Source organism: Vipera berus (assembly GCF_964194415.1).
Source record: "Vipera berus genome assembly, chromosome: 15".
Lineage (NCBI taxonomy): Eukaryota > Metazoa > Chordata > Lepidosauria > Squamata > Viperidae > Vipera > Vipera berus.
Genome location: NC_138218.1, coordinates 10,460,995 through 10,477,967, shown reverse-complemented (window position 1 = coordinate 10,477,967; position 16,973 = coordinate 10,460,995). Strand labels below are relative to the sequence as shown.

At 45.0% G+C, this 16,973-nt stretch overlaps 1 protein-coding gene across 6 annotated transcripts in view; it reads right to left on the bottom strand.

Annotated features, from left to right (window-relative positions):
* MVB12B (multivesicular body subunit 12B) overlaps window positions 1-16,973 on the bottom strand; it is a 49,126-nt gene that overhangs the window by 6,082 nt on the left and 26,071 nt on the right. For 2 of the 6 annotated variants that reach the window (XR_014028058.1, XR_014028059.1), the window contains exons 8-12: window positions 12,590-12,645; window positions 11,856-11,915; window positions 6,301-9,705; window positions 378-532; window positions 5-101 (exon numbers count right to left, since the gene is read on the bottom strand). Coding sequence is in view for 1 of the 6 variants with exons in the window: in XM_081340056.1 (XP_081196182.1) it covers window positions 9,619-9,705; window positions 11,856-11,915; window positions 12,590-12,645 (203 nt within the window). In the remaining 5 variants the exon portion in view is untranslated. Of the gene's footprint in view, window positions 1-4; window positions 102-377; window positions 533-4,984; window positions 9,706-11,855; window positions 11,916-12,589; window positions 12,646-16,973 lie in introns of those variants that run through there. The other 4 variants (XR_014028060.1, XR_014028061.1, XR_014028062.1 and 1 more) reach the window with 4 other exon arrangements.

Sequence of the window (16,973 nt, the reverse complement as noted above, 5' to 3'; positions counted from 1 at the left end):
TTACCTGGAGATGCTTCTCGGACGCCCTGGCTGATGCTTGAATGCCTTGTTTCTCTTGGATCCAAAGACGGGGCTTGGACACCATGATCTTCTTTGCTCCTCTTTGGAAAAAAGTAGAAGCAGATGTTTTTGACACACTCAAGAATGGGAAAAGATGTCCTACTTCCCCTAAAACTAACCTTCATGACACGATCAGGACAGGGAGGGAAAAAAAAAGAACAAAGTAACCTGCACCCACAGCTGGGCCATATTGTGAGAGCAGATTTGGGATCTGGACAGCGTCATTAGGAGAAAAACAGAGTTCGCCGCTCCTCGTGGTGAGTGATTAGATGACTTATGGGCCATCCAGGAGAGGGGAAGTTATTAAGGCAGCTCACCTGTGCTCCCCTGTCCAACAGGCCTTGAACCAAGCCCGTTAAGCCGTGACTTGAGTCATCTTTGGAAGCGTCTAGGAAGGTTTCCGAAAGCTTCTTGCCATTCAGTTAGAAAGCCACAGTCTTGGGGCAAGCCCTGCTTTCTGCGCTTTCATCTCCTGTTAATGAAGCACAGACAGCGGCTGCCTCTTAATAGGGTGTGAGGGCGAAGGGAAGCATTTAAAAGCTTTTACGCAGGGCGGCCTCCTTCCTCTCGTTGGTCCTGCCAATCATCCCCAGGCCTGTGGACCACAACATGGCGCCTGGGAAAGAAGGGAGACGTTGAGGAGAGAGGCAGGATGACCGCTTCCAATACTGCCACCTCTCTCTGCCCACCCCCCACCCTCCAAATTAAGATGATCTGCTTCCCGATTTCTTCCCGAGTTATTTACTCATTCTATTTATTTATTAAATTTGTACATCGCCCATCTCCCTTGCAAGGCGACTCTGGGGGCGCCTGACGAGTTATAAAACAGGGGAAAAAATATTAAAACTGCACAATTAAAATATTATTTAAACAAATGCAGTAAAACTGAATGGAAGAATGCTAAGAGGTGGACGGGACAGGGCTGAGGTTGCCTTAGCGCTTAGCCCATCAGCCACCTCCAGCGGTAAGTGCCCCCCCTCGTATTAAGTAATGGATTAATACCACTTTAATGTGTGAATTTCATTTTAACGTGTACCATTGTGTCTACAGGAATTCTTATCTCACCTCGTCCCATCCCATCTTTCCTTTCCTTTCCTTCCCTTCCCTTCCCTTCTCTTTCCACCTTCCCTTCCCTTCTCCTATCCTATCTTTTATCTCATCTCATCTCATCTTTCTTAATCTGTTTGTCCACTTGTGATGCCATCCATTCAAGAGAGCTTAAATCGTGCCCCACACTCTTTTGGAAAGCATGATGGGCTGTGGTGATGGATGGAAGCAAACAGATGTCAATCCCAAACCTGTGAGCTTTATAAATGATTTAAATAACCTCATGAGGTTCCAAAGGACACGGGGTCTAGACCAACATTTCTCCTAGGGTGGGTCCCTCCGCCCTCACAATACAACCACGTTTATCACTTTACAACTTGTTAATGTCCTACTGCAGGACTTCGTCCTCCAGAGGAAACATCTTAAGAACTTCTGCCTAATCCATTGAGATCTTCTTGCCTCTGGGGCCAAAGCAGGGGAATGGGTCCCTCCCTTTTTAATAGCAGGGAGGTGATTTATTGATTTATTTTATTGATTTATTTTGGTCAGGGGAGATCATAAGTGTTCCTTGTAAAGGAAAGGGAGGACTTAAAAAAAAAAGGGGGGGGGAATGTTTACTTTTTTAGTGGATGGCTTACTTTCCCAGCTGACAATCTTCTGCTTTGAGAAGTTGCATCATTTAGCTGTACTTTCAAGGTACCTGCTTTGATACCTATTTCTGCTTTCCAATTACTCTTTTTATAAAATGAAAATCAAGCTGTAGGCATATTAATTCACCAATACTCCTTCCTTCCTTCCCTTCCATTTGCCTTCCTTTTTTCTTTTCTATTTCCCTCTCTCCCTCCCTCCCTTCTCTTCCATTTCCTTCCTTCCATTTCCTTCCTTCCTTCCTTCCTTCCTTCCTTCTCTTCCATTTCCCTCCCTTCCTTTCCCTTCCATTTCCTTCCTTCCTTCCTTCCTTCCTTCCTTCCTTCCTTCCTTCCTTCCTTCCTTCCTTCCTTTTCTTTCTGTTCTGGGATTTTTAGTGAACATAAAACACCAGTGACTGTCGCCCTCTGCTTCTAAATAAACAAACTAACCAAGTCTTGGTTGTCGTTTACTCAATTACTGAATATTTAGCACCCGAGTCAATCAGGAACTTTATTTACAACACTCCTGTCTTAAGTCTCCAGTGCTGGTTGCCCATCTGAAAAGACCATTTTAGACCGAGAAGGAAAGCTTTCCAGGTCACTAAAAGAATAATCAAATATTGGGGGAGGGGGTGTGTGGAAAGGATGAGGAGGGGGTGAAGAATTGAGAGACCGACGTGCGAAGAATGAAAAGGACGTGAAAGTTTTTTTTTTTTAAAAAAATCCACTTGAAGGAGAAAGAAGAGGGGAGGCGAATTACGTACAGGAGCTTTGTACGAAGGCGAGGGCTATCCAGATAATGGAAGAGAACCGAGAAGGGGAGAGATAATTAGGAGGCAAAGTCTGAAGCAATGTTGGAAAAGCCCAGAGACCTTTGATCTTTATACAGAACGGAGCCTTTTTTCTACCCCTTAAGGTATTTAGGGAGGGGGAGGAGGATAACCAGCTTCATGAGAACAAAGGTGGTAGGAGCTGGGGGGGGGAAAGAGGACCATCCCTCTCTTGGAAAATCAAGTCACACCTAATTCCGCCTTAGCCTCATTATCTTAACCGGCTGCATATGACATCAGGGATTTGGCCAAAAACTTAGGAAGGGGAAGAGTAGAGACGATCATTAAATCTGCACTTTGCAAAGTTGGGACCGTGTGGCTTTGAAAAGAAAAAAACCCCCACCTTTTCGAGGAGTTTTATGGCTTTCCCCCTGACATGTCTATTCTACCTATAGGATACCCATAGGGTTTTGTTGTTGATAAATGTCTTGTTTTCTTAAGAGAATTATACGTAACTAGATTAAGATGCGTTTCTCTCTGACCAGATGCTATCAGCTCTTTTATTTGCCCTCTTGAGCTTCCCCCCCCCCCCCGCCGTTGCTTCTGAAGAAACCCGTCGTGTAAATTTAAAAAAGGGAGAGAGAGGAAAAAAAAACCTCAACGCCACCGAACACCCCCCAGACTGTAATTCAAATGTCAAGACGGATTGTGTTAGCTGTAACTTCTGGAGAGCTGAGATCAGCTTGTCATTTCCCGAGAAGGATGGGAGCTTCAAAACAAGCTGTGTTTCTGCCTTGTAATGTGTCATGCCTTCTGTTAAGACAACATGTGGAATTGTCAGTAGGTAAGAGCGCTGAAAGTTGTGTTGGCTGCCTTTTCAAGTGGAAGATGAGAAATGGTTTCATTTAACGCTACCTCCCTAGTTTTGCATCTGTCTCTTTGTAAACCTCCAAGAGTGAGGATTCCATTCCTGAATCTATCCCGCCAGGAAGGAAGGAAGGAAGGAAGGAAGGAAGGAAGGAAGGAAGGAGAGGGAGAGAGAGAGGGAAGGAAGGAGGGAGGGAGGGAGGAAGGGAAGGAAGGAAGGAAGGAGGAAGGGAAGGAACAAAGGAAGGAAGGAAGAGGAGGGAGGGAGGGAAGATTTTCGATGTTACCTAATTTGGTAATGAAAGCAAGAAAGCAATTAAGTACAGATAGCTCCAAGTACCCCACAGTCCTTTTCCTCCTCCCCACATTCTCCTACCACTGATGATGCTACCTAGTCACGTCACGAAACGTCTCACACAAAACAAGCTCAGAGAGCACTAAGGACCCCACATTTCAACGCTGAGCTACAGGTATTCTCCTCTATCAGTTGCAACTTATATGCTTTTAAGCAATTTAGAGCTGTTTTAATTGCTCCATCAAATATTTCCATCTTTGTCTGCTCATTTTGCTTAAGAGTTTGTGGGGGCAATTACAACGATCTTGCTGGTAGGTGAACATCTGTCTTTTTCAAAGAATGTTGTTGTTGTTAGCTGCGAAGTCGTGTCCGACCCATCGCGACCCTATGGACAACAGGTATGCCCTTAAGATCAAGCTCTGGATCGCAAAATGCACACACATTACGCAATTTGAAGGACACCCCTCTTCCTATTCATCTGTTGATCCAGTCACTGCCAAGTCCCACAATACTTGCACAAATACAAGTTCCCTCCCTCCCTCCTTCCCTCAGGACAAGCACGGTTCCTTTGGAGGTTACAAACAGACAGAATGTCTCAACCACAGGGATTAATCTCCTTAAACTGGGAGAGGAGAAAGAGGAAGAACAAGATTATGGGTGGAGGGAGAGATTCTTCAGATACAAGAGCTGGTTTTCCGAAAAGAGGTACGGATGGACCATTGTGTAGACATTTTCCATCAGCTCCAAAAGGTAGGAACTGAAGAACATATTTGGCAGATGCTTGTGATGTGGCCACCAAGGAAGCTGAGGACAGCTCAACAGTAGCCACCAAAAAGAATGAGCCGGTCTCTAGTTTTGTTGTACGTCACTCAGAGTCACTTGCTTGTGGTATGGGTAGCTATAAAAATTAAATGGCTCATCTTATATATATATAAGATAAGAGAATATAGATTAGAGACAGAAGTAGGTAGGTAGGTAGGTAAAGATGGGTAGAATTTGAAATATAGAGCCTTCTAGATGGCTGGAGATAGATGGGATGGATGGATGGATGAAGACAAAAGAAAGAAAGAAAGAAAGAAAGAAAGAAAGAAAGAAAGAAAGAAAGAAAGAAAGAAAGAAAGAAAGAAAGAAAGAAAAACCAGAAGAAACAGAAATAACTTCAAGAACTATGCTGTTGGCTTAGAAGATGTTTCAGGATTTCCAGAAACACACAGAGAATTGTCAAAGTCCTACAATATTTAATATTTTCATTGACATATTCCTAATGAAATGGGAGCAAAAAGACACCCACAGCCTTCAAAGAAAAGAATAAGAGGAACTCGTTAATTTTTTTTTATTCAACAAATTATATTAAGAATACAGACTAAGTTCTCAAGACGGGAGCTTCCCTTTGTAAAATACAAAGTAGGCCATCTAAAATAAATATGAAAGAGTAATATTAATAGGATTAATGAACACTCTCAATGTCCCATCACAAAGAAAATGCATAGCATCTTTAAGAAAAAAAATTACATTCATACCTACACACTCACACACAATTTTTAAAAAATGCCCAGCTGCTTAACAATATTCTTGTTTTTGAAGCGAATAGTTCAGAAAGGGATGTTTTAATCCATGCGTTTCATAGGATGTTGCATTAATGTTGCATTGATGTCGTTTTTCTGCACCTGAAAGGAACCCTACTTTTATTTCCTAAACAAGAAGATCGGTCCCCTCTTTCAAAATATAATTTCACACAACAAACACTTAATCCACTTCACACACACACACACACTCACTCACACAAAATACTCCACAAATTCAACTTATTTTGAACACATCAGCTGTCCTAAATCTGTCTGTTGTCCCATTAACCACACTCTAAACACCCATTTCACAGAGCATCACAATTTCCCCGATATTAACACTTATTTTTGCTCTGTTTGGGGGGGGGGAAGGGACAGAAATAACACACCCATTTTTCATCTGTGCAACCGTGTGTTATGCGTATATTCACACGTATATTCCGTACGTGTGAATATAAAATTGACAAAAGCTGCACAAACAGGCAATCAAATTTCCAAGGAAAGATCTACAAACCTTTTGTCTCCCCTCAGTGGTGATGTCTGGAATAATAACACTACACAAGGTGGCTTATTTGCACCCGTCGATATGATGGGGTTGTGTGGAGAAGCCAACAAGAACTTCACCATTGTTACCTGTGATGAACAACTCCATTCCATGAAAGATTACCCTGCTTGAAAAGAAGTCCCTTCAGTGTTGGGTTGTCAAAACAACATTACACCACCAGTCTCTACTACGAGGAGAGGAAGTAGAATTGAACCTGTTTCTTCCCCAGGCCTTGATGACCTTCAAGCTCTCCATCTTTCATCAACTCCAGCCAATGGCTAAGGACAAGGAGCGTGGGTCCAAAAGAGACAAACATGAAAGTCAACAAAAGCCATCAAAAACGCCTTTAGGACCAGCAGAAACTCCTGATCGACACTTTGTTTAAAGACCAACAACTGCCTTTGGGGAGGGGGGGGGGGAAAGGAGACCCAGGCTCATTTATAGCTACTTTTTCCAGTATTGAGAGAACAAGGCTGAGTTCTCTAACTCCACTTCCCTTTTTCTCGTTTAGCTTGACACCTACCAATCCTGCTTCTTGCCTTCCACCATTTCTGACTGTAAGCGGAGGCAACGGTCCTGGGTAAAAAAACTTCCACCTTCCTTTCATAGTGGAGAGAGAGATGAACAAAACCTTTTCTTTGAAGTTGGTTTCAGCTCTGAGTCTACCAATCTGTGTCTGGAACTGAGGGGCTCATATCTGCATTATCTAAAGAGAAATATATGGAAAAGGGGTGGAAACAATGTGAAAAAGACTCAAGACTGGCATAAAAGCATCCACAATTATAGCTATACGCCTAAATACAGAAATAAATACCTATCTATCAGTACCGTTGGGAGGCCAGATACTATGTAAAAAGAGGATGCAATGATAGTGTGCTTTGTACTTAAGCATTCCTCTGTAAAAAAAAAAGTTAAATTGCATCCTGTCCATTGGATGGGAAGGGGAGGAGAAGCAGCATCCAAGAACAGTTGGATGGAAGCTGGTAGGAACTTCAGAACTTCACCAGAACTTGACAGAACTTACATCTGCTTGTTTGTCACTGTCTTCTCACCGGATAAGGGGGTGGTGGTGGGGGGGGAAGAATTCAAAACCTACGCCAGAATATTGCAAAAACAATTGCCCCTTCTGCCTGAGGGGCAATTCTGGTGCAATTCTGGTAGCCTTGAATTCAAAGTTGCTTTCTTGGCTCTTAAGAGCATTGAAAAGTAGAAGGTGCCATTTTGGTGTGTTTTTTTGAAGTTCTGGTGCATTGGTTGTTTCTCTCTTACAGGAAGCGACCACTCTCCTCTTGAGAGTCCACGCAATGGCTGGTGATGACTTCCTCCGCTTTCTACCTTCCAGGGCATGAATTCGGTTTCAATTTAACCAGCAGTTCTTCTCCAAAATTTGAGACAGGGAAATCTCTTTGCTACCCTATTATGGCTCCTCCTTATGGAAGGAAACCAACTAGCGGGACAGGATAATTTGGCAAAAATCAACCATCTTTTTTCGGCACAGCTGTTGAGAAAGTTAAGAGCTGTGGCAGAGATGTGCCATCTCCATCTTTCCAAACATGGAGTGGCCTTGACGTGCCATTTGTAAGGCAACGGAAGGAAGCAAAAGAAGTCCTGATTTGAGGGGGGGATTAAAAACTCTGCTAACCTGAATGGATTCCACACACCTTCCAGGACCTGCCTTCCTCTGAACTAGAACGGCTTTCCAAATCAATCTCATTAGATTTGACTTTTTAAAATTCAAAATCAAAATTTCTCCGCCAGATTCAATTCACATCCGCCGGCCGTCGTATTAGCTCTATTTGCACTTTGTTGACTGGAAAACAACTTTTCTGTCTTCATCTCAGATCTACCTGCTCTGCTTGAGATGCTTTCCTAACATCTCACAGGCGCAAGATCAAATTGCTGCCTCAGTTTACCTTATTGGTTTCCAAGCTACCTTCAGGAAGTGACTGAAGCAGGGCCTTCTCTGTTGGGGCCTCTTACCTATTTAATGTCTTCATGAAGGTCCTCTTTTTGGGGGGGGCAGAGAAAGGCAGTTCGGTGATTGGCAACGGACCATGAGAACTGAAAAAGCTTGGCAAAACCGAGAGAGATGGTAAAGAAATCAAGACATAGACCATGCTTGCTAAGAAGAAGGTAGAAGGGCTGAACACGCTGGCTTGGATCGTGCTGTAAAGCCATCGTCCAGCTAATCCTCCAGAAACCTAGCTTTACTTTTCTTGAAAAAAATGCAGTTTATAAACCTCTGGGCAAGGATTGGGAAGACATATCCATTTTATGCAGTACAACCACCGCTCTTTGCTAGGGATAAACTACTCCAGAACAAAACAAGCTAAACTAACTCCAGGAGCAGCTAAGGTCCCAAACCAGGTCAACTGCATTTTAATACCATTAGAGAAATTACTGTTTATTTACATGTGACATGCTGGAGCCTACTTGGGTTTTTTTGTTTTTTTTAATCAAATCAATGAAAACGGGAAGAAGGGTGCCGCTCTCCTTATCTCTACAACACAGCATTTGTTCTCCAGCAGCACAGAAAAAGAGCAGCGCAGAATTTTACAACAGGTTTCCCCAAATAATTTAAGTTTCAGTGATAAGTTGCACTAAGTTGCACCCTATTCTGGAGTCAGTACTCATGGGCTGGAGCTTACATTATGAATCTGTGTTGGTTTCTTCTTCCAAGATCTCCAGAAAGAACACATCATGGTTTGTTTCATCTTAAGCAGCCCAGTTAGGTGGACAGGTCTTTCACTTGCTAAACTGAACTATTTATAACAGGAGGAGGAGGTTTTACAGAGAGCCACTGGAGATTTCGTAGGCCTTCCAGACAAGTATCTGGACTAAACTCTTTCTGCAAAATTTATATCAGATATAAATCATGTTTTTTTAAAAAAAAAACAATCAAACAAAGGCTCAGAAATGAAGTTGCCCATCTTTGAAAAAAGGTCACGTCGATCATCAATTCGGGCAGATGATTCGGAGAAGAGAAATTCCAAAAACAGAAGTCCAGTTCAGGCAACACATTTTAAGCTGCTTCAAACCACAAAGGACGTTGTGAATTGGATGGTGAGAGCCACACCAGTGCTGCAGGAAAGCTGACACCAGTGATGATCTACAGGACGGATCTTCATAGTTCAAGTCAGCTGAGGAACGCCAGATAAAGCCAGCCAGGTGTTCACAGACAACAGCTAAAAAGGATGTGCTTCTGGTTTAAGAAAAATCTATCCATGAGGTCTACTAGACCACACGAGAAGACAAGTTTAAGGTCATGTCCAAAACAAGTCAGTGCCAAGGAGCTGCGCATTGATGGGACTTCCATCCACCTAGAGAGCACATGCTCGTTTTTGTTAGACGGTTTAGTAGAAGACACTTCAGCCCAGTGGGGACAGCTCTTCAGAGGGAATCAATGATCACCCTCAAAAACCACAATAAATAAACGTGGACAGACAGAAGCCCCCGCAACGGAAGTCTATGTCTCTTCAGTCATGAGGGCTGATCCGAGGGGAATCTGCAGGGTTAGGGCTGTTGTCCAAAAGGACTCAAGGAGCTGAGTCAAGATTTGCAAACCAGCAAGTTGGTATTAAAAAAAGAGGGAAAGAAATGCTATCCAGTTATTTTGTACAAAGGGGGGGGGGAAGAAGTGATGCAAAGGAGAAGAAAAAAAACCAAGGCTTGCTGTGTCTTTTGCTGGACAGGCGTCCATTAATACTGCTTGTCAGGGACAGGAAGGGTTGGGGAAAAGGTTACAAAGCGAGGAGGAGGAGGAGGTGGAGGAGGAGGAGGAGGAAAATCCTGTCGCTTCTCAGTAGTATGTGTGCGTTATACTCCAAGGAGTTGAGAGACTTCAAGAGGGCGGATATTGCTGGCATCTGGTAGGGCTCGGAGGGAGCCTGGCTGCAGCGCTCTGCTCTGTCCGGAAGCTGTAGTCATACTGCAGGAGAGAGAGAGAGAAAAACAGTGAGGTATGAACAATTGGGCAGCCAAGAAAACCTACCAATGTACCGTTGAGCCCATCAATCCAGAATTCTCAAATAGTTTGACCCCCTCTTCTTTGTGGCAGCCCCTCTAATATTGGAGGGGCTGCCGCAGAGAAGAAGAGGGGGTCAACCTCTTCTCCAAAGCCCCTGAAGGCAAGAGAAGAAGTAACGGGTGGAAACTAATCAAGGAGAGAAGCATCCTAGAACTAAGAAGGAATTTCCTGAGTGAGAACAATTAACCAGTGGGACGACTTGCCACCAGAAGTTGTGGGTGCTCCAACAGTGGAGGACTTAAGAAGAGACTGGAGAGCTATTTGTCTGTAATGGGGTTAGGGTCTCCTGATTGAGCAAGTGAGTAGAAGACCTGCCTCCCTTCCAGCTCTGTTATTCTGTTAAATTATCCTACTTTGGACACTCCACCTGCCTGGAGAAGGTCCGATGCTGGGAAAGGTAGAAGGAAAGAGATGGAGAGGACGAGCAGCAAGCGTTGAACATTAGGGACAAAGCATCCTGGAGTAACTCTATCTATGTGGCTACTAAGAGTCAACATTGGCTTGATAGTGCACAGTCAATCAATCCAGTAGTTTTATCTGGATAAGTCGAACAATTCCCAGAGAGGCCGGGAAAGAATGGCGCTCAGAGAGGGACCAAGGACTCCACGTTGCACTTGCAAACTTTTCATTAAACAGGGAAAGGCAGTGCAAAGTACATACACGTGGCAATGCTGCCACCTGGTGGCCTAACTGCAGCGGTACACCAATCAAACATAACCTGCCTGCAGAGGACAAAACAGCACAGGAGATCATGCAATCAGTACATTTTAATGTCTCAGAAATATCACCCCCAAAGGATGAGACGATTGAATGATTTTATCCATTCTCTCATTATTATTATTTTCTGTAACGTAATATGTTAAGCATCAGGGAAGAGTAGAGGGCTGTTAAATTCTGTCTTCTCATTTACTCAGATGTACCTTAAAGTAAGCAACTATCATACCTCCAAAATCCTTAATTACAGGTTTTCCTTGCCTTCTTTCTCTCATCTACCTTTACTTTCTTTTCCCTTTCCCTTTCTCTCTTCCCTTCCCCTTCCTTCCCTTCCCCCTTCCCTCCCTTTTTCCTTTCTCATCCTTCCTCCCCTTCACCTCTCCTTCCTTCCTTCCTTCCTTCCTTCCCTTCCTTTCCCATCTCCTTTCTTCTTTCCCATTGCCATCTCCTTCCTTCCTTCCTTCCTCCCTCCCTCCCTCCCTCCCTCCCTCTTTCTTTCTGTCTGTCTGTCTCTTTCTTTCTCTTTTCCTTCCTTCCTTCCTTCCTTCCTTCCTTCCTTCCTTCCTTCCTTCCTCCCTCCCTCCCTCCCTCCCTCCCTCTTCCCCACACTATTATTTTTTCTCTCCTCCCGATCCAATCCTTGATAAGACCGCTGGATGGCACTGTGTGATCATAAATGACTGCTAAGGATTCCTCTTCCTTATATTGCAAAAGAAAATTATGACTAATACCTAGTTGTCCCTGAAACAAAAGAAACATAGAGGGCAGCAGAAGAGATGTGACTTCTTTCTTTAAAGCTTCATCCAGACATGGGGCCTTGTTTGCTGCTAAGTTGATCAAGGAAATGAGGGTCCCTCTGCAAACTGCTTCGCACGGATACTGCATGGGGGGGGGGACGGGGAACGACATGGGCAACCATTTCACAGCCCCTTCTTCCCAAGAAATAAAAACCAGGAGACACCCAGGAGTGTTTCTACAAAATCCTTTGCAAGACCTTCTAAAAATCGACCGGGCGCCCATGTCTCTGTAAATTTTGTGCCAACATCAGGAAGGAAGGCCCAGAGCCAATGGAAACCCCGCGAGCTATTTTTCAAACACGCCAAGGCATAAAGATGTCAGCTCAAACTGTTTACTAATTAACACTTAAAAAGACACAAATTAGATATGCGTGGGTAAGAGCAATTACAATCAAGACCAATCTCTTCAGTCATTGGGGAAAAAGGGAGACAGGGAGGGAGGGAGGAAGAGAGAGAGAGGGAGGGAGGGAGAGAGGAGGAAACAGAGCATTGGGTGACGGACGTATGTGTGTGGGGGGTGAGGGGGTGGGGGTAGCTCACCTCTTTTTCAATTTCAGCCAAAGATTTAATTGTGATTCCCAGCAGGTCAACAGGCTGCATCTAAACAGGGAAAGATGGAAATGTGCCATTCAAATCTTAAGAATTCAATCCAGCCACCATTCGTGTCCCCTGTTGAGATGTTTGACAGGACTAATGTTTCCATCTTCCCCTCCCAAGTCAGTGAAGTTATGGGAACGGTAGCCCACTACTCAGAAGGCAGCATGACACCCAGAGGCAAGGAGATGTGGTCCGCTGCTTGGACACAGGACTAGGGCATCAATGAAGGAGAGCAGGCAGGTGAGGGAAGCATCATCCAGCATCTCATGGTAAGTTGAGAGCAAGGAGAAGCATCAGGCCAGCATCTCAGCTTGGGAAGTGAGGAACATCCTAAGAAGTAGATGTTCTTTTCAAGCACATTCAAGAAGATTCTCTTGAACAAGGAGGGGTGGGTGAAGACGGTATGGAGATTTTTTTTTAAAAAAGTGACAGTTGAGGAAGGTTGAGTTCCCCCATCCAAGGTGTTCTACTTGATGGGTTTCCAAAATTTCAAGGTGAAATTTTCTGGACAGCTTTCAAGAAGGCAAGGGACTTGAAGCAGTGGATCAGATCATTGTCGAAACTATGGATTCGGGAGTATTTGAACTTGAGGTTCTTCAGTGGTTAAGTGGCAGGAGTTTAGGAGGTGACTCCAGAGGTCTATGACATGGATAAATGAATAAATATGAAAAACTCACCCCTTCGGAAGCACAAGCAAACTTCTCCGAGATCATAAAAGGCACGCCTTCCATCGCTGCAAACAAAACACAAAGAACGAAGGTCAAGATAAGTGTATTGTCTTCTCATCTCTACAGTCCCCAATGTGGACTTGTAAAGGCATCTTCATTGCCTTGAAGAGGCAGTCCTCGACTTATACCCATTGGATCAGTGACTTCAGGGTCACATGATCAAAATGGCAACCAGGGTTAATTCATCTGCTGAATTAACCCATCTGAATTAACCCATTCTCTAGGGGGTGCGATGGCTCAGCAGTTAAAGATGCTGCACTTGTCAGCTGGAAAGCTGACTGCCTGGGCTAGAGACCCAGGTGCCACTCAATGGCGTGAGCTCCTGTTCCTTGCTCCAGCTCCTGCCCATCTCGCAGTTTGAAAGCATGAAAATGAGAGTAGATAAATAGGTACCACTTCGGTGGGAAGGTAACCGTGTTCTATGCAACTTTGGCATACAGACATGCTGGCCATATGACCATGGGACAATGATGCCTCTCTTGGCCCAAAAATGGAGATGGGCATCACACCTTAGAGTTGGACACAACTGGATAGGGAAATCTTTACTTAGGTTCACCCACTAAAGTAATGAACTTGGTTGTGAACCAAGCGTAAATATATTCACTAAATTATTTACATGACTTTTTCTTCTGTCTCAGCCTTGTCTACCCAACAGGGCTCTAAGGGAGATCAAGTGGAGAAAAAGACGAGGCCGCAAAGTCCCAAGTTTCTGCAAGGAACGTCTTGATCCTCAAAAACTGGGGAGCCACCAAGATTGGGAACCAATGCGCAGCAGCTAAAAAGCTGAGCAATCTGTCCAAATGCCTCAGTGCTGCCATGTGGGCTCCTCCACAGAGCTGTAATTAAGCAGACCTGTAATTAAGGAGATGCCCTTTTCTCAGAATGATTGCACTTAAAAGAAAAAAAGGCTGAACTGCACAATGGAGTCTGTTATTAATGCCAGCGAGACGTGAACGCGCGGGCTGCGAGATTCGGCCCCCATCCAGGGCTGTCGCCACGAGATTATTTATAAAACCGGTTCGTGGGGAGCATCTGAGCAGGTGGGCTAGAGAGAAGGAAGATCGGGCTGAGAAGGACGGAGAGATTTAGAGCGACGGAGGTGCCCTCAACTTAAGCAGCCCGTCGAGAGAAGTCGTAATCCCATTCTGCTCCAAAGTTGGATTCCAGCTGTGGAATTCCAGGTGTTGTCCACCTTTCCCTTGGACAAAGATAGGAAATGGGGTCATCTCTTCCCCCCACAGCTTCTGTCTATCTGAGAAACTGTCTCCTGTCTTAGAACTGCTAGATCGAACTTCGCACAAATGCTCTGCAAGTCCACATCAGCTCTACTGTGTTTAAAAAGAAAATGCACCAAGATTGGCTTTTTGCCTGAGAGGCCACAATTGCAGGCTGATGCCATGCTCAGTCCCAACGTGGTTTAACATAGGCTTATCACATTACGTGAAGACTTATCTCTCAGGGAAAAGTTCTGATGTGGGAAAGGTGGAGGATCATAGTCGCCGTGGGAATTGGTGCAACGCTGGAAGACTGGAAGGATTGGGTCAGGAACAGACTCTCTTGAAGAAGGTCTAGCAATATGGTTGCTAAAAGCCAACTTGGTGGCATGTAGTCAATTTCTATCCATATACCACCTGAAGAAATTCATAATCCTAAGAAAGACAGGTGAAGGAGGAGAAGTCAACACGCAACAACGGCAACACCTGAGTGATGAGTGTACCTGGAGGACCAGGTACGGGACAGATCTTCGTGGAGAAAATCCATCTCCCTGGTTGCTAAGACTCTATACCCACTTGACAGTGGCTAATCAATGAAGTTGTGTGAACCCGGCTTTTGTCTTCCCTTGTCAATCTTGACGGTACCTAATCAATCAACCAGGTTTGTGTGAAATTCAGCTCCTGCCTTCTCCTGTCAATCTTCCTCTGCAGAACAGCACAGGAGGCGAACACAACTTTCTTTCAGGAGCGCCAGACGCCCTGCATTACACCCCAACATACGAAGTTACTTCTCGATTCCCCCATACTGCTCTCTGGGGGTAGCAAATGCTATTGAATAAGGTCCTAAATATAACCTCCCCAATGAATTCTCCTCCGAGGTGCCGGCTAAATAGAAGGGAGTCGCGCGAGGGCCGAACATTTGAAAGGGAGCAGAAAAACATTCTCCCAGCATAACTGCTTGTTTCTTTGAAAGCACAAAACAATGGGCGTCAGAAACAAGTGGAAATCTAAGTACTAATTGCCGTTATTCTCTTTCTTCACAAAGCATCTCCCGGGGCTTATGGAAACATGCTCCATTGTTCATTCTGACTCATTGAAATATCAGGTGGTGTCTTCCCATCAATGCCAACAACAGAGAACTTTCTAAGGCAAAGAGCACGGCACGCTCGAGACGAGTTCTCCAACGGAACAAATGAACAGGGACAAGAGAGATTTTAAATATGGCTGTCAAGAAGCATTAGGGCTCCTGCCAGGCACTCACTGGCAGCTTTCGAGGGGTTGCAAAATGCCTCTCCTGAGCCTCTGGGTGAAAGTCTCCCCGTGGGGGCCTCGTCCTGATCAATAGGTCCGGTGCTCCGGAAAGGGGTTCCTCCTGAGGGCAAGGCTTGGCTAACCATCCCTCACGATGCCAGTCAAAGCCAGGACCATCCTTTTTGGGGGGAGTCAGGAGAGAAATAAAGCAAGAGGGAGGTTTTATTCTTCCCCCTCCCCAAAGTCCCTCTCGAAGGGCTGAAAATGTGGGCCTTGTCCTTTCCAGTCACTATCAAACCCCTTGCAAGCTTGGAGGTGCACTCACGGTTCTTAGCTTGCTTGTTTTCATTACCAACCTAGGTAACGTCATCAGCGCTAGAAGGAAGTGGGGTGTATGGAGAGGAGGAGGAGGAGGAGGAGGAGGAGGAGGTCCTTGGTGCTCTCTGAGTGATGGTAGCACTGATGATGTTACCTAGTTTGCTAATGAAACGTCTGCACGAAAACCACCAAACTCAGAGCTGCTGTATATAAACAGGGAGCAAGCCACACTTACTAGCACTGACAAGCGAAGTCAATGGGACAAGCCAGTATCACTTAATGACCGTGTGACTTGTTTAACAACTGCAGCGATTCTTTTAACAATCATGGCAAAAGAAAAAGAAAAAAAGGTCTCAAAACGAGGCACGGGTTTAACAACTGCCCCGCTTAGCAATGAAAATGTTAATTGCATTTGTGGTCTTAGGCTGAGCAAAATTCTGGGGCCAGTGTCCAATCTTGCTTCTCTTCTTCCAACCTGTGTGGCCCGGAATGTCTTCAGTGGAGGACTCTCAAGGCCAAACGCTGCAGAACCTGGCCAAGCCATTATTTAGGCAAATAACGAATTGCCCCTGCTCCCGTCAAGTGGTTTGTCACGACATATTAATGACTTGACAGACTTCCCTATGAACTGGCAAACAACGAAACATCCCTCCGCGTCTTTATCGTCATTTAATTTAAAAATGATCCTGTGTGAAATTATCTCGTGGTGACTGATGGAAGCGTGGAGAAGGGAGACTCAGCAAAGCTGCTTCAGGATCATTGCTTTATTAATGGGGATGTCAGGGAAATGAAAAATGCCGGGGCTGCTGTGGTTGAAGCTTCTGGCTGGGCCACGCTGGAGCTCAGAGGCTGCCCTGTGGATGGAGACTTCAAGGAGAGGTCCACCGCTGCCCGGGGAACCACGGAAGGACTTGATGGTCCTCAAGCATGGGAAACAGCTTTCTTTTCTTTTCTTTTCTTGGCCTTCCTCTTGTGCCTGGAGACCAGGCCTTCAAATCAAGAGGGTTAGGGTCTAATAGTTCTCATAGAGTCTCCTAGGCCAAGCCCTACTCCCTTACTAGCACTGATGATGTTACTTTGTTGGGTCATGAAATGTCTGCAAGGAAACAACCCAGCTCAATGTCTATGGGGATTCTCAGTCATCTGGGTCACAGCTGTCTCTGACTGGATGATGGAAGAGGCGTCAAGGTCATACTACCCCAGATCCTTGAAGTTGTCCTTCAACAAGTGTGGAGAAACATGGAAGGGAAGGTTGATCTATTCCCCCCCCCCCCCGCTTTTTTTTTTCCTCTTCCCCCTTCCGGGTCTCCTTCTGTCTCTTTCTCTCTCTGCCCTGAACTATCATTAGTTTACTAGAAATTCGGGATGCCTAAACAGAAGGACTTGATGGCGGGAAAGTAAAAACGTAGCAAAAGATTTAAACCCCCCCCCCCCCAGCCTAAGAGAGCTCTTTGATGGATGGTTGGAAGACACGGCGAAGATATACAGCCGTTTATTTTGTGGCTGGGCCCTTGCCATCTGTTGTGTACCAACGGAGCTTGCCTTGGCAG